We start from the raw sequence: 19294 nt of genomic DNA on the forward strand, positions 1-19294 counted from the left end.
TCGAACATAATGGTATATTTAATAAATGTTTATATTTTCTCATTCTGAAACCCAAACGATTTTCTCTCCAACTTTATAGCGGTGTACGTCGCTTCTATATAACGAACCACAACGGTGGCTGTTCTGTTGAGAGTGGCTGGCTAGCCCTAAACGAAGCTGGAGTATACTGTGCATATGATGAAATGAATCACTTCCCTGCAATTCGTTATTCTGATGCAAAATCGAGAACTATCTGGAACAACGGTAAGTGATGCTTCCATTTTATGTCTTTCTGTGTCTCTGTCTCCCCCTCTCTCTCTCTCTCTTTCTCCCTATCTATATGTCTGTCAATCTCCCTGTCTAGCTATCTGTCTATCTATCTATACACGATCCCTATTGATCGGCCCCATTTTCCTTTTTTTTTCACGATCCCTTTTGATCGGAATTAGACACTTCTTTTTTCTCTCCTTCTCTTGTTCCCCAAAAGAGAAGCACTACTTTATATTTTGCCCCTTCTGTGTCTAGCCCCTGCGTGGCCAATAAATAAATCGATTCTCAATGTGAGTAGTAATTGCAGCCAATCAGCCTGATCCAACTGATTTATGATCAAAGGTGTTCTGACCATGACCCACCTGGATATTTCCAATTACACTATGTGTAGACTTGGCTGCAATTTCTAGTAATTCGAGTGACCACCTTTAAAGCCCTCCCACGATATATTTGAATGTCTTTTTGTGTTGTATGTGTTTATTTGTTACTTGCAGGTTATGCATTAGCAGACTCCATGGCCATATTCATCCGCCTGAGGCAGCAGAACTAACCCAGCACATGATATCCATTGATACTATTGTTGTTGTCGTTGTTAACACCCATCCAATCCAGCTGACCACCACTAGTGATCCGCATAGGTCAAGTAATACCTGTTAATAAAGAATCCATAAAAAATATTGGTGATCTTTCGTTTTGAGTCGACAATTTATAAGCAGGCTTCTTCGGTAATTTCTGTGAACACGTGATCTCTTGTCAACTGCGTGCTTCTTCTGTCTGACGTGTCGAAGTGGAAGGGGAAGCTAATGGACCTACGTCTGTGTGTGTGTGCATGCTTCTTTTTGTGTGTGTGTGAGTGCTTGTTCTGTTTTTATGTATTTATGGGTGTGGAATGTAGATATAAAAGCCTTGCGTATTTCTTCTCACCTGCTTCATGTGCGTAAGTAAAATCTGTAAATTTGCAAAAAGAAAACGAGATCGACGCCGAAAAAGCCATCTCAGTTATAGTACACACACACACACACACACACACACACACACACACACACAAACACACACGTGAACAAGCACGCGCGCACAAGAACAAACTCACACAATCATACACTCATTAGCTTCTTCTTCCTCTTCGACACGTCAATCAGAAAAAACACGCAGTTGGCAAGACAACACGTGCTCACGGAAACTAACGAATATTTTGTTTTCATTCGTCTACTCAAAACGAAGCTATGCCAAACTATTCCATCCAACATCGGTCTTTTGAGTTGTAATTCTCTTTCTCTCTCTCCAGGGACAGAACTGTTTTTGTTATTGTTCCAGGTCACATCTGACCATAAATATGCATGTGTGTGTTGTGTGTGTGGTGTGTTTGGTGTGTGTGTGTTGTGTGTGTTGTTGTGTGCGTGTGTGTGTGAACTTCTTTATTTGTATTAAAGCTACCAATGGTTTCAGGTCATGAAAGATCGTTGTATCTTAACAATTTTTCAAGGCCATCACATGAAGGAACAGTTATCGCCTCCATTTTGTGTTATAAACATAAACGGAGAAAAAAACCATGTGATCGGCTGGAAAAATTGTTAAGATAGGAGTGGCTGTGAGAGACGTACCTTGCTTACCAGCGACATGGTTCCGGGTTCAATACCACTGCGTGGCGCCTTCGGCAAGTGCATTCTACTGTAGCCTCAGGCCAAACAAAGTCTTCTAAGTGGATTTGCTAGACGGAAAGTGAAAGAAGCCCGTCGTATATATATTGAGTGTGTGTCTGTGTGTCTGTGTTTGTCCCCCCAACATCGCTTGACAACCGATGCTGGTGTGTTTACGCCCCGGCAACTTGGCGGTTTAAAGTACTAGGCTTACAAAGAATAAGTACTGCGGCAGTTTTGCTCGACTAAAGGAGCTGCCACAGCATGGCCGCGTTCAAATGACTGAAACATAAGAGTAGAAGAATAAAAGAATATTTTCTAAACATGAATAAAATGGTAGCATTAATGCTTCAATAATATGATTAAATAGATAGATAGATAGATAGATAGATAGATAGATAGATAGATAGATAGATAGATAGTAGATAGATAGATAGATAGATAGATAGATAGATAGATAGATAGATAGATAGATAGATAGATAGATAGATAGATAGATTGATAGATAGATAGATAGATAGATAGATAGATACAACAGACTTCTTTCAGTTTCCGCCAACCAAACCTACTCACAAGGCTTTGGTCGGCCAGACTCGAAGATATTTGCGAAAGTTGCCCCGAAATGGGACTGAACATGGAACCAAGTGGTTGGTAAGCAAATAAGTAACTTTGTAATTACAAGAGTAAAAATTATCAAATAATTATTTAGTAGTTGTGAGCATGCGAATTTACAGTCAGAAGACATAAATACTTTTAAATATAATAGTATATGAAATATACGCGGAGTGATAAGTATCATGTGGATTTCTTACATGCTAAAAATAGCAGTCAAAGTCTAAAACCACGAAAGAATATTCTTACATTAAAGCACGTTGATTTGTAATCAAGTAAACACTTTGAGTGAATAAAAATATAGTAAACCTTATACTCAAGGGTTTCACTATTAAAGACAAAATAATCATTTAATGAATAATTTATTGATTAATTAATTTCTATAGCTCGTCGGAAAGGTCGCTAATTAAATGCATAAACATAAAACTGCAATACATATCGAAAACACAAATTAAACAGATGCGCACTCTGGTCCATGTTTATGCATCATTGATTCATCTCAGAATGCACGCAAACAATGTGCAACATATACATATATATATATATATACATGTATATAATATTTGTGACTTGGAACCAGTGAAAGGATAATTAACTATAGCATTTAACACCAATCAAAGCCAAACAGTGTTAAACAATGTGTGTGTATGCCTTTTGTTTGTAATTAAAAAGTGCACTGATAATTTCTGTGATACATGTAGAAACACGCAGGAGAAGTTGGTGAAAACTGTTCTTGTTACAATGTTTCGAAATCGATAACCAAGTCACGTGGAAATGTTGATAGAGGCAAGAGTGCTTACGTGATTAATTGATGTTAAATGAAGAGGTATCTTTTGAGATGGCAACTAGGAAGGATTTAAATCGATTGTGTACGAATGCCGAACTATGAGAAAATCCACATTGACGAATGCCTTTCTACATGTAAGTCTTAGTCTAAGCGGAGAAGGAACACACACGAGGACGGAAAGTCTTTCCTGTAGATGTCACACGTGTATGATGAAGATTAATGGATAATGGCCATGAGTTAGAATAAGAACAGTAGTAAACGAGTGAAGAGCGAAGATATGGTGCGTGTGTTTATTTGGCAATAAACAAGAACAACGACAGTAATTTTATTCAGCTGAATACACGTTATTGATTGGTTGAAGTTACCGAAATACGACAACTTTAACGTGAAATAACTTCGTAAATATAAGTTTTTCTCCAAAATGCTGAGAGTAAAATATGTTTTATATGACACATTCTATCAGTGTCCGAAGTTTCAAAGTGTTTAGTTGCGAAAAAATTATTTTCTAAATCTGTAGGTCAAAAGGTAAAGATCCTATAACGAGATAATAAATAACGTCCTCGCAAATCGTTGTACTCAAGACACACAATACTTGTACTTACACTCGACAATACGCAACTCTCGGCTTTACACAGCTCACCGACTCTCCTTTTCTTTATTTGGCACCCAGGCCTTAACAGAGAGAGGACAACAAAAGGACAGACAGAACACAACAAATGGGGACAAAAAATATGCAGCGAACGCAAAATGAAAAAATGTATAATGAAATCGATCCTGATGAAATGGCTGCATGAGCCCAACTCTGATTCTTTATTTAGGCACTCGGCAACTAACACGGAGGGGACACTACAAGGACAGACACAACACCACAGTGGGGACAATAAACATAAAACGAATGAGCATGACTATTATATAATAATGAAAGATGAATGGTTGCAGGAGCCCCACTCACAAGCAGTACCATTTAACTGTTAATTTAGACAATTTTTTAGTTTTCTTTTTTCTTTTTGCATTTTCTTTCCCATTTAAAAAAAATCTATTTCCTTCATTTTTTCTTTCTTATTTTTTTCTTCTCTTTTTCCCTTTTTAAAGGACTCCTCTATTACCATTCATTAGGGGTATTAATTCCTCGTATTTATCTTCTTTGGGTAGTTGCTCAAATTAAATTTCTTTCCCCAAAGGGTTCACATAGTCCTTTCAACCTTTTATACCTTTCCTTGTCAATCGCCACACCCTTGATGTTTCCAGCTAACGTTCAGCTGGCAATCCTATTCTTATGGCACCTTTCAAATTCCTTATTTTTTCGCTCTATGTCGGTGCTTTTCACATATATATTACTACAATCCACTTTTTCTTATTAGTAATTACTTGGTTACGCTCCGGACATGGCGGTCCTGGCTATTCGTTCCCTTCGTTCCTCCGTCTGTACATAACCATAACCGTCCACGATTATATTTTCCAATCTATGTAGCGATACTTCTGCTGGGGTATCGGCCAGTTCATCGGTACCTCCTCTATTTACTCAATTTTGCACCGTTGACACGACTGGAGCGGCATCACGTGATGTAGAAACTATGTTAGCATGAATACCTTTGGCAGGCTGAACCATTTTTGTGCACGTGCTCGAGAATATCACGATGCCAAATATTCTCCATTTTCAAATATAATATTCAGTTCTAGGAAAACCAGTTTCCTTTAAGGGGATCGAAAACATCCCATTTTCCACCGGTTCTTCAGTTAAATACCCCATATGATAGAGAAAGATTTATCAAAACTAAAAAGGGTAATATATTCAATTTGAAGCACTCCGTCGGTTACGACAACGAGGGTTCCGGTTGATCCGAATAAACGGAACAGCCTGCTCGTGAAATTAACGTGTAAGTGGCTGAGCACTCCACAGACACGTGTACCCTTAACGTAGTTCTCGGGGATATTTAGCGTGACACAGAGAGTGACAAGGCCGGCCCTTTGAAATACAGGTACAACAGAAGCAGGTAGTAAGAGAGAGAGAAAGTTGTGGTGAAAGAGTACAGCAGGGATCACCACCATCCCTGCCGGAGCATCGGATGGAAGCACTCCGTCTTTACGACGACGAGGGTTCCGGTTGATCCGAATCAACGGAACAGCCTGCTCGTGAAATTAACGTGTAAGTGGCTGAGCACTCCACAGACACGTGTACCCTTAACGTAGTTCTCGGGGATATTCAGCGTGACACAGAGAGTGACAAGGCCGCCGGCCTTTGAAATACAGGTACAACAGAAGCAGGTAGTAAGAGAGAGAGAGAAAGTTGTGGTGAAAGAGTACAGCAGGGATCACCACCATCCCCTGCCGGAGCCTCGTGGAGCTTAGGTGTTTTCCGCTCAATAAACACTCCAACGCCCGGTCTGGGAATCGAAAACCGCCGATCCTATGACCGCGAGTCCGCTGCCCTAACCACTGGGCCATTGCGCCTCCACATATATTCAATATAGATAATTAAAAGGATAGAGAGAATTACAATTTCATGTTTTAATCTTAATTTATTAACATTATAATATACATATACTATAGGCGCAGGAGTGGCTGTGTGGTAAGTAGCTTACTACCACCAACCACATGGTTCCGGGTTCAGTCCCACTGCTTGGCACCTGGGGCCGACCGAAGCTTTGTGAGTGGATTTGGTAAATGGAAACTAAAAGAAGCCCGTCGTATATATATATATATGTGTGTGTGTGTGTGTGTGTGTTTGTGTTTGTCTCCCCAACATCGCTTGACAACCGATGCTGGTGTGTTTCCGTCCCCGATACATAGCGGTTCGGCGAAAGAGACCGATAGAATAAGTACTCGGCTTACAAAGAATAAGTCCCGTGTCGATTTGCTCGAGTAATGGGCGGTTTTCCATTAGACAAATTATTAACATTAGTTATCTCCCTTGCATCCTGTTGAAGCTCAAGTTTCGAACTGTACTGCTTTTATGTAAATAATTTTTGCTGTTAACATGGTCCGATTTGAATTTTTTCTTCTACGGAAGGAAGAGCAAGCCTTCTTCTGTCATACTCTCAATTTTGGTCAACCCCACTGCGTAACTGTACTTAATTTATCGACCCCGAAAGGATGAAAGGCAAAGTCGAACTCGGTGGAATTTGAACTCAGAACGTATCGGCAGACAAATACGGCTACGCACTTCGGCCGGCGTGCTAACGTTTCTGCCAGCTCGCCGCCTTTACTGGCTTTAATATACTTAACGTTATCCCTTTAACTTGCTTACGAATGGCGGAATATAAAACGAACAGGTTCATCACCAGTTTCAGACTGCAGTTTAAGACGGGGTGTACACCTTTTTAAGTGTGCGTGTCTCTGATGTATATTCATGTATTTTCTTTTATTTGCATATGTTTATACTGTTTTCACTCATCCTTTTTCACTGTGTCTGTGTGTTCGTTCTGTTTCCCTCTCTTTTTCTTTCTATCCTTATTATTCCTCTTTCCTTCTACTCTTTCTATTCTTGCCTCCTTTTCTACTTCTATAACCAAGTCATCAACACCTCACACCACTACCACTCCTCCTAAACTTACTCAATCTCTCTATATAAACGCGGCAGTTTGTCTGTGTGTGTTTCTGTGTGTCTGTTACGTTGTACCCTCACCCTGACCACGGCTTTCAACCGATTCTGATGAAACTTGACACACACATAGCCCAATGTCATAATTCAAAACTAACGCAGCGAAAATTTTGAAAAGTTCCCCCAGTTCTGAAAAAAATCGATAAATTCGACATGGAGTCGAGAATCAGAAACACAAACCACAGACTGTCTAGGGACGCAACTCGACCTTTTTAACTAAAAAAATTTACCATCATTTTTTTTTCCATTTTTTTGGCTTTAACTCTCTAAAAATGCCTTATAGTTATTCCCTTACAAACCCGAGCAACGCCGGGCGATACTGCTAGTACTTATTATATGTGAGCTGGCAGAAACGTTAGCACGCCGGGCGAAATGCTTCACACGTATTTCGTCTGCCGCTACGTTTCTGAGTTCAAATTCCGCCGAGGTCGACTTTGCCTTTCATCCTTTCGGGGTCGATAAATGAAAGTACCAGTTTACGCACTGGTTTCGATGTAATCGACTTAATACCTATGTCTGTCTTTGTTTGTCCCCTCTGTGTTTAGCCCCTTGGTGGGCAATAAAGAAATAGGAAATAGATATTTCGTCTCGCCGCTACGTTTCTAAGTTCAAATTCCGCCGAGGTCGGCGTTGCCTTTCATACCTTCGTGGTCGATAAATTAGTACCAGTTACGCCTGGATCCATGTAATCGACTTAATCCCTTTGTCTGTCCTTGTTTTTGCCCTTTGTGTTTAGCCCCTTGTGGCTAATAAATAAAAATAATATTATATGTTTCTATCATTAACTCGGCTCTTTTCCTCTATATTCCCTCTCTTTCTTTATCTCTCTCTCTCTCTCTCTCTCTCTCTCTTATTCTTCCCATACTCTGTCTTTTTCTCTTTTCCTTTCATTCCTTCTTGATTTATCGGTTTACATTTCGTTCCAAGTTGTTAATAGAAACACCAGAAGCCTGTCACTGGGTGTCTGTGTTTGTTTGGCCCCTTGCAGGGCTATATTCGGCCCCACAAACAATGGGCGTTTTAATCACATACAACTAAGCAAGATGGCGGAGAGCATCTTGAAAGAGTTAAAAGAATACTGGCTCTCTCGCAGGTGACTGCTGAAGATTTCCCTCCCCTACACGTATATAAACAAATAATTTATGTGCATCACTTTGAAGAATTTACTCGAACAAATCGACCGAAGACTTATTCTATGAAGTTCATTCTATCGGAATGTCGAGTCTCTAAGTTACGGGGACGGAGACACACCAACAATAGTTGTGAAGCAAACGCCACAACACACAAACAAACCAAAAGGAACACGCTCGCACACATATCACACACACATACACACACAAACACGTTCGTCCTCACACACATACCCACAGACATACACACACACACCACACACACACACACACACACACATATACATTGTTTTGTTAAAACCGAAAAACCTTCAGAAAACTCTGACCCAGGCTTTCACGTGACCGTTCATTAGACAGTTAGGATAGCTCGGACTAATTAAATTCTGTGAGTACATATATATCACAATGCGAGATCTGATCAAAAAGTATCGGGACTGCTGCTATAAAGAGGAAACTACAACACATAGGAATTCAGGATTTCATCTCCTTCGAAGTATTTCTCTTCTGAAGCAACACAATTTATGAAGCATCGTTTCAATCGTCAGGAACATCCCTGGAACTCATTTCTGAGGATAGCGAGCATCTACCTCGTCGCATTCTCTAGGATTTTCTCGACATCTTCAAATCTTTTGGGCCTTCCACTACGAAGACCTTGGTTCCGGTGTCATAGCAACAGGCACAAGGTCTTCACCTGTAATGACGTTTTTCAAATGACTTCCTAGACACAACCAAATAGATTCTGCACCGCTGACAGCCTTTCTTCTTGGGACAACCACACTCAAGACACTTTACTTCTAAACACTGCTATCAACAACGGAAGTTAGTGGAAACTTTATAACCACCGTGAATGATCGCCATATTTCATTCTGTAACTGCCACCTCTGAAGTGTGCAGTGTTACATAATAGATCGGACTCTTACCTAACATTCCATTGAACCCATAGTGACAAAACGATGGGTTAGATCGTCTCTAATATATGTATAAAACTGTACGTATTATATATATATATATACATTTAATATATTATGTATATTATATATGTATGGATATTAATTAATAAGGGTGAGAGAATTAGATACTAATTTAATAGTATATCTATTCAACACCAAGTGGCCTAGTGCTCCGAGAAACCTGGATTATTATAATATTTTAATATATTATAATATTTTTACAAAATAAATATAAGAGAGTGGTCACTATAGGCTCACTCTCTTATATTTATTTTGTATGGATATTATATATATATATATAATATATATATATATATATATATATATATATATTATATATATATAATATACATAATATATATACAACTTATAAACAAGGGCAAAAGAAATAATTATCATGCCAAATATGCGGAAAATAGACAAATCGTGTTCACTTCACTTCCGGACTCTCTCACTCTATGAGAGTTTTCAGTCCGATCGCACGTGTCTCGAGGTGTGCTGGAGAATTTCTATTTTGGATATATTTGTGGTACTTAAGTATGCTCATGACTTAATGTTTGCTTCTTCCATGGGTATAAGTAAGTATTTCATTTATTTCTTACGGTATTTATCGCTGACGAGGAAAAAATTGTTATGAATTAACTCTGAAATTGGGACCGATATGATATTAACGGAATTTTTTAGAAATTTCTGTCGTCTTACTTCGAGACACGTGCTTATAGTAATAGCTTATATGGTTAGTGACGATGTGTCTATTTTCGGCATATTTCGCATTAGAATTTTTTCTTTTCCCTTGTTTATAAGTTGTTTATAAATTTAAACTTTAAAGTTATTTTTCAATATGCTGGCCATTGAGAGAATTTTTTTTGAAAATTCTATCCTATATTAGATGTAAATATATATATGTATATATGTATATATAGTATATATATATATATATATATATATATATATATATATAATATATATATATATATATATATATATATATATATATATATGATATGTGATATATTGTTTGTGTCATAAGTCTACCTTTTGTTAATATTTAGAATATATCGCAATACCTTACAAATTTTCAAACCGATCACATGTTATCTCTCTCCATTTTCGTTTAAAACACAAAATGGAGACGAACGCTGTTCCTTCATTTGATCCCCTTGAAAAATTGTTGAGGTATTAAGCTATTTTCTTCACGTGAAACCATAAAGAGACTTAATACAAATATAGAATATTTATTCACAAATGCGATGTTAAACACTCACTCTAATTGTTTGACATTTACGACAATATGTATATACACACATAAACACGCTCGCACACACACATATCTGGTCAGACGTGAAATGGAACAATAACAACAACGGCTGGAAAGAGAGAGAGAAAATCACAACTTCAAAGACCGATGTTGGACAGAATATTTGTATGGATTCTTTATTAACAGATAATACATGGCGTGTGTGCATCACTAGTGGTGGTCAGCTAGATTGGCTGAACGTGAACAACAACAACAGCTGGAAAGGCAGAAAGAGAATCACAACTTCAAAGTGATAATACTTGACGTGTGTGCATCACTAGTGGTGGTCAGCTAGATTGGGTGAATGTGAACAAAAACAACAACAACAATAGTGTCAATGGATATCATGGGCCGGGATATTCCTGCTGCCTGAGGCTGATGAATATGGCCATGGAGTCTGCTATTCCATAACCTGCAAGTAACAATAACAACATCAATAACCAAAGGAATTGAAATAAATCGTGGAAAGTCCTCCTACGCGCTCGCTCATATTAATAGAAATGGCAGCCAAATCTCCACAAAGTGTAATGGGAAACATACAGGTGGGTCACGGTCAGAACGCTTTAGATCATAAATTAGTTGAATCAAGGCTGATTGGCTGCTGTACAATAAGTACAAAAATAACTTCTGCAATTACTACTCACATTAAGAGAGAGAGAGAGAGAGTGAGCGAGTGAGAGACAGAGAGAGAATGGGGAAAGCGACACAGAGAAAGTCACAAGCACAAAATGAAAACATCACTTACCGTCGTTCCAGATGACACTCGAGCTTGCATCAGAATATTGAATTGCAGGGTAACGAACCAGGTTCTCATATGCACAGGATCCTCCTGCATATTCAATTATTTGTAGCCAGCCTTCATCCCTCGTACAGTCACCGATTTCCGATATAAGGAAGCGACGAACACTGTAGAGTTGGAAAAATACTTATTTGGGTTTCAGAATGAGAAAATATAAGCATTTAATAAATATAACATTGTGTCCCATGCACACATTTGAATTAGTCTGTAGTTAATTAAAATAGCCATTTGTGTATCATATTTAAAGTATAAACACACTGTCAATAAACTTGTTACTTTAGTAGTATAATCTCTGAGGAAACATCTCCTATGTATTTGCTTTGTTTCGAATAATAAATATCGGTGACACGAAAATTCGTTCCAGCAGCGGACAATGACAGAAAAAGAGGTTATCTCAGGGCAAATATTGCAGTAACTGGCCTATCGGGAGTGTGTCTACGTTAGGTATGATATATAGACGTCTATTCCACTCTATTAGAATCTGTATTGACAGCTCCAAAAGCCGTCTATAGAATCCTTTTCTCAGACTGAAGTTATATTCACAACGAGATCAAGAAAATATCGTGAATAAATATATAGAGTTTAAAAAACAGATTTGTATTTGTACCATAAGAAAAGTGCTTTTAGCACAATACGACAATACGTCTCTACCTAGTGAAAGAGAAAAAAATATTGATAACATACCTAAATCCTAAATATGCGAAATAACCCGGGTTGGCTGAAGATAGGTCATCCCATGGAGAACTTTTCAAGTTTGCATAACTGAACCAGTTATTATATCTTGAATTTCGTCCATCAAATATCATAGTCACCACAGCTGTTTGGTTTTTATAAATCACCAGTTTCACCTGAAAAGTAAGAGTAAATATATAACAGACACATACACACGCACAAATAGATCAAGTTCTATTGATCGAGGTAATTTAACAGCTATTTCATTGGCTACGAGCCTAAAGTCTATATATATATATATATATATATATATACTCTCTAAATACTCTGGAAGAGTTCAATATCCTCCTGAACAACCTACACCCATCTCTCCAATTTACAAAGGAGATGAGTAGTACCAAATACCATTCCTAGATATAATGGTAATTAAAAAAGACACCACCATCACCACAGATATATACTATAACACACAGACACACATCAATACCTAAATTTTAAGTCGTGCCATCCACCACATAAAAACGTAACATCCCATACTGCCTAGCCAGAAGAATTTGTACCATTGTAGAAGATGCAAATATCAGGAACAAACGCCCAATAGAACTAAGAGAATTTTTGCTCAAACAAAAATACCCATCTCTACTTATAGAAAATGGCATACAGCGGGCTATAAAAATACCCATACAACAACTTAGGACAACCCAACGAAGAGGAAAACAAGTCATACCATTCATAGTGACACGCAACCCATGTCACCAGAACATCTTCAACATTGCCAAAGCAAACCTACCAATCATTGCCCAAAGTAATGAATTAAAAGACGTAATCACGGATCGAGCTATGGTGCTTAGTAAAAGACAGCCTAAAAACTTGAAAACATTACTAACAAAGGCAAAATTTGACCTTAGCAACAAAGACCAAACATTCACGGTATCTAAATGCAATGATAGCCGATGTGGCACATGCCAATTCATACATACCGGTCAATATACAAACACAAAAACCGGGAAAATATTCACAAACGCGAATATGAACTGCAAAAGCAGAAATTTAATTTACTGCATCAAATGCCCAAATTGTGAAGAAATATATGTAGGTCAGACGGGAAACGCACTATCAGAACGCTCACGTGTACACCGGCAACAGATTAGAGACCCAGAGGTCCGTCAGATACCTTTGAGTAACCACCTGGCAACATGTGGCCGGAAAATGTATATAATATTTCCGTTCTACAAATTACACAGCCCAAGTGAAATCGAGAGGAGAATCAGAGAAAAGAATTTTATTGATAAATTCGAACCCAAGCTAAATAAGCAATAATAATAATACTTAGAGGTACTACTTCTACTGCTACGACCATGACCACTAACAACAACAACAATACTAAAGGTGATCAAGATGAAGGTAGCAGGAAAATTATCTTATTTAGGGTTAAAAGTTCTATTGCCACCACCATCACCACTAGCAACAATAATTAAGGTGCTGACGATGATGATGACAATTGAAATATAAAAATATAAAAATCTCTGACAAAGGATATTTACAACATTTCTAAAAATAACCCTACAATTGCTGCTTCGGCCAGGGTCAAGAAACAGGACTCTTGACATGTCCAACAAAGCGTGATGCCTAAACCAATCAGCTCAACCAACCAATCAGCTTAAGTAATTGAGTGATACTACACACTGATTGGTCAGAATACAGTTTAAAAAACCTAGCACTCTGGAGCCTACTCAGCTGTATTTATAGCACAGAATCAATCATCTTGCTACAGTTAAAAATTGTGAAGCATGACTGTCACCACTACTACATGAACCCGAAGATTGCAGAATTTAATGCATGAAAGTACTAGTTCAATCAGAATGAACATTTAACATTCTACTATTTCATTTTATTTTATTCAATTATAATATATTATCTTCTAATATATCCTTATAAGATTGTAAATAAAACGTGAAAATCAGACAAGGTTGGAATTCCTTTTATTAATATTTATTTATATATATATATATATTATATATATATATATATATATATATATATATATATAATATATATATATATATATATTATATATATTTATATATATATAGAATATGTTACAATTGCTCAATAGTCAAGATAAAACTCTGAGTTTCAGATGCCGAAGTGGAAATCCACAACACCATCTCTTCGGTTATCTGGCCATCTGAAAAAACGGTATGAAAAAATACCGTTATATAAAGGGAAATTACTGTGTTATAATTCTGCTACTTATATAAAATACTAGCAGCATAGCCCGGCGTTGCCCGGGTATGTAAGAGCCTCTAGTAGGCAACGACTAATCCCAATCTAGTCCTTTCCCTCTAGGGAACGAAGGCGCATGTGTAGGTTGCAATGTCTTCTCTTCACTCCCAAATAACTATCAAACAGCTATCAATAATTCAACCCAACCAATTCCTACCAGGAAGAAATTACATTCGAGACTTTACCCCCAACACCGCCACTTCTGCTAATAGCTGCTGCAGCCGCAAGTTATTCGAATACTTTTTTTGTTTAAACTTTCTTTATAACTACCACCCCAAATCGGTTTGCTATGTGTGCCACATATGATTTAATTAACCGATTTTTTCCAGTAATAAAGTATCCTATTGGAATAAAAAGTGCCATATAGCTCCTTGGAGCAGACATGATGCTCGCTGTGAATTTTTTTTTTAAATCCTACCAATTTGTGAAAGATATTGTCGAAAATATGTCATCTTGAATTTGAACGCGATTTCCCAAAATGGCATGATTTTATCGATTCTTTTCTGATGGTAAGGTATTGCATGGAAAACTAACGTCAGAATTAAGTTTCTTAGGTAACATTAAGCTTCACCATGAGTTTGGTGAAAATCGATTGCAAGTTGCGAAAACTACAACAGAAAATGTGTTGCATATAAAAAGCTTAGATTCTCGACCCCATGTCGAATTTATCGATTTTTTCAGAATTGGGGGAACTTTTCAAACTTTTCGCTGCGTTAGTTTTGAATTATGACATTGGGCTATGTGTGTGTCAAGTTTCATCTGAATCGGTTGAAAGCCGTGGTCAGGGTGAGGGTACAAATTGACAGACACACAGACGCACAGACAGACAAACTGCCGTTTATATAGAGAGAGAAGATTAAAATTTCATAGCAAACATGTCTAGTCATACGCTCACATGTGCGCTCGCGGACCCACGTGCGTACTTATACGTCACTAAATACATATATATATATATATATATATATATATATATATATATATATATATATATATATATATATATATGGCCCGTTTTCACGGTTTCTATAGCCTACGTGTTCCCCCCAGCTGGACGGCACGCCAGTCCATCGCACCGTTACTTAAGAAACAGGAGGAAAGTGTGAGAGGAAGTCGGGGCGAAAGAGTACAACAGCGGTCGACACCACCCCCTGCCGGAGCTACGTGGAGCCTTAGGTGTTTTCGTTCACTGGACCATTGCAACTCCACAATAAATGCGTCCTCTTAAAGCCTAGCCAGGATCATGGGACCGGTTTCTCGGTTTCAATGGCGTATGTGTTCCTCAGCTGGACGGGACGCCAGTCCATCGCAGCGTTACACATTTTTGCCAGCTGAGTGGACTGTAGCAACTTGAAATCAAGTGTTTTGCTCAAGAACACAGCGCGTCGCCCGGTCTAGGAATCGAAACTACAATCTTATGATCATGATACTGAGGATAAATCATTGTCTGTTAAATACTGTTGATTGAATCAATGAATCTATACTTACCAAAAAATGTGTAGCCTTGAGAGAAACCATTGAAACATTGAGTTTTGTAGTTAGATATACAAACCAAAACGCTAGACGACATGTCCTCTTAAATGTCCTCTTAAATCTCCATATAGAGTATAGTGTGACAACAGATCCCTATTTGTCTCAAAATTAGGCAATGAATTTCAGTTGTCCCCAAGTGCAACTGCCAGCCAGTTTTTCAGTTCCTCCTGAACCTATCCATTTTCTTTTTGATCTTCATACTTTTGTCTATGATAAATATTCTTACTACTGTGGTTGTTGCGGGTAAAATTCATCACAACACTGTTTCTTGTGTCTGATCTATAATTAGTAGTCACCGGAAACTGAAACCATGGCATTTCGATCTTGAGCTGAATATCCTGTGTGTATGTGTGAGTGCTGGTGTTTGTATATGTGTATGCTTCTAATAAAACACTCAATATTTAAGCAGTGAATGAACTCTAAATTATCAAAATGAAGGCCCCTTTTGTAAACTTATGAACACCTTTGCACCTGAACATTAGTCAATATCTATTGATTTTCTATGAGGAAGATGACTTTCAAAAGTCATTCCAGGATTGTCCCGCTTGGAATCCGATGCTGACGATCGCAAAAGTGCTTGGAATGCCTACATCGGTCCATGGGAGCTCTTTGAAACGTTTGTAGGTGTGTTAACAACTGTTGCCTAAGGCAAGAATATTCTCCACGGTAAATCGCAGTGAAAACTGCCGTTTTTACGGTTAAAATACGTCTGAAATATATGTGAAGTGATCTAAAAGATAGTTTATCTTTATGGTTGTTATTATGATAATGTGTGTGTGAAGAAATCTGATTTCGTGTGTGGGGGGGATGCGTGTATGTGTGTGTGTATGTGTGTGGGTGTGTGTGTGCGTGTGTGTGTGTGAGTGTGTGTGTGGGGGGTGCGTGTATGTGTGTATGTGTGTGGGGGTGCGTGTATGTGTGTGTATGTGTCTGTGGGTGTGTGTGGGTTTGTGTGTGGTGTGTGTGTGTGTGTGTGTGTGTGTGTGGTGTGAGTGTGTGTGTGTAAGTGCTTTCATACCTCATCAATTCGAAGATGGTCCCAGAAATCAAGAAGGGGATGTCGGAAAAAGTTCGGACAGTAGATACCATTGCATTTGTCTACTCTCCAGTTTGATAGACTTCCTGTATTACTCCATGTATTATAGATTCTTGAACCAGCTCCCATAGATAGGGCATATGTTTTAATCCATCGGATATCTGAAATAATAATAACAACAATAATAATAATGATAATAATAATAAATACCCTGATGCCGTACCAGGCAGTGGCTCTCATGGTTTCTGATCTTAACTGATTGGAAGTGTTATCATGTACATTGTTTTGTCTTGGTATAAAGGATGGGCTACAGCAAATATTCTACTCAATACCACAGATTTGCTTGTCAGTTGTTTGACCTTAACTAGTTGACCATGTCCCTTAGTGGCTGACGGTATGTGCATCTCTGATCACGAGGCGCAGTACTGGGGGAGCATCATAGCCATGTGTTGAAAGGAATTCTTAGCGGTTTGGATGATTCAACTTTCGAAACATGGATGGTTCGTTCAACATCCTTAAACAATCCTTATTCAGGGACCTTTTGAGCGAGATAGGTTACTCGACCAGAAGAAAATTCTAAGTGGGCCCAACCTACAAGGTCATGTGCTGTTTATCATTATATGAGAACACCGTGTCGCGAACTTATAGTTGTGATGCATGTGCCTAGTGTACCTTTATCAGACGGGTTAGTCATGATGGGTATACTGGGCTTCGTATATTTTACCCCGGTGTCACTTTGATGGCATGCACTAATCTCTCACTCAATGATGATGATGATGATGATAATAATAATAATAATAATAATAATAATAATAATAATAATAATAATAATGATAATATAATGATAAAATAATAATAATAATAATAATATAATATAATAATAATAATAATAATAATAATAATGATATGATAATAATAATAATAATAATAATAATATAATAATAATAATAATAATAATAATAATATAATGATAATAATAATATAATAATATAATAGTAATAATAATAATAATAATAGTAATAATAATGATAATGATAATAATAATAATACTCTTACAGAAATTCTGCTTGTTTCTCTGTTCCTTTGCCCATTCATAATTTCACCGGAAAGCAGTGTCTATTTTATCTTCTACACCCAAGGTCACCCCAAGAACGTCGACGCACTTTCCATCTCCTAAACCTCTGTAAGAAGCTAGAGTGGACGTTTCACCTATCACAGTTTACGAGTGACTGAGGACATTCCACTTTCCAAATACTCCATGTCGGTCTTTCTTTTGCCAAGGAATGCAACACTGTTAAAGAAACTAGCTGGGGAAATACGCGTCTGGTGAACAGCGACCACATCTGTTCACCGTCCAGGAATCACTAGCGATATCGTGGCCCAGGCCACCACACCGCGGGTGTTGACAACAAATAGACCGCCTGACCATCGGGCCGCGTCCCTTCCACAAGAAGCGAATTGTGTACACTCCAATGTAATCAGACGGGGAACGGGACAAGGCACGACGGTCAAGAGATAGTAGATGACGGACGCGATGTACGCTTTAGCCCCCTCTGCCCGACCTTTCTTGAGATAGCATATGCCGACACGCTCTCCCACATCCTAGGTCACGTGGGACGCTTCTCAAAACGTCCAGTTTGTGTAGTAGTGGATTGAGAGTCAGTACATACAAGAGAGGCGAGAAGGGGGCAACATTTACGGACCGAGCGCATAATGTTGACCGTTTGTGAGGTGGCCGTTTACTCTGAGCACTGAACTGATGTCGCAGTGCATTTCAGCGAGCCAGCCCCTGAATACAAACGAAACGAGCTGCCATGACCACCGCCGCCAAGTATAGACGGTCGACCCTTTCGAAAGCTTTAGACTGATTTAAATTGATCAGGGGCCCACCCGTGCCAGGTACTTTAACCACTTTCTCAAAGATTTATTTCATGAAGTGGAGGTTGCTGTGGGTGGAACTTTTCGAGATGTTGCATTTCTCTGCCTCGCATACCAGACAGTCAATGACATGCGGCAATCTCGTAGCTACGTTGGCTAAAATTTCGAACTCTGCATTTAGCTATGTTATGGGCCTAAAGTTGTTCAGGAATTTTCTCATCAACGTCTCCGCTCCGCGGCTCGCAAAACTGGGAATTCTCCTATTTTACTGCCAGTTGCAGTAAATATTTGCCAAGAGATCACCGTACAAGTTTGGCATGTAAGCGTAAAGCTCGTAGAGCAGTCCGTCCAAACCAGGCGATTTACATTTCGTGCAGTTAGCCATTGCTTCCCGTATTTCAAAAGCTATTATCGGCCTTTCGCAGTGCTCCACATCCGTTGCCGAGAGCCGCAGCAGCCCGTCGAGGCAGGACATGAAATCCATCTTGCGACCCGGCTTACCACTATTCCCGAACAAATGAGCGCAGCGACGCTGAAAGGCCGCAAACATCTGTCTCGGATCTGTTATGATTTGCCCGTCGTGGTACAACAAGGATTGGATCGTGGATTTTATTTGCACGCCATGCATCTTCCACTCGGGCCCATTGAACGGCTTTCGTTCGTGTCTAACAGCACGGGACTTAGCTCTGAAAATGCAGCTTTCGTGTTTCGCGTAGAAGAATTGGTCGAGTGCCAATCTCGCTGCGAGTACGTCGGGTGCGATGCTTCTTCTAAAAGCCTCGCCTAACTTCCTCACTAGTTCCGCCTCGACTCTGTTTTATTCTACTGAT

At 38.6% G+C, this 19294-nt stretch overlaps 2 protein-coding genes across 2 annotated transcripts in view; both read left to right on the forward strand.

Annotated features, from left to right (window-relative positions):
• Positions 1–1146, forward strand: part of LOC118768583 — a 3036-nt gene extending 1890 nt beyond the window's left edge. Inside the window, exons 2-3 of the mRNA XM_036515367.1 lie at positions 80–243; positions 744–1146. Of these exons, the coding sequence (XP_036371260.1) occupies positions 80–243; positions 744–799 (220 nt within the window). The 3' untranslated portion in view covers positions 800–1146. The remainder of the gene's footprint in view (positions 1–79; positions 244–743) is intronic.
• LOC118768578 overlaps positions 1–19294 on the forward strand; it is a 244238-nt gene that overhangs the window by 9404 nt on the left and 215540 nt on the right. The gene's annotated exons all lie outside the window — the stretch shown is intronic.

This window comes from Octopus sinensis, linkage group LG30 (assembly GCF_006345805.1).
Source record: "Octopus sinensis linkage group LG30, ASM634580v1, whole genome shotgun sequence".
Classification (NCBI taxonomy): Eukaryota; Metazoa; Mollusca; class Cephalopoda; order Octopoda; family Octopodidae; genus Octopus; species Octopus sinensis.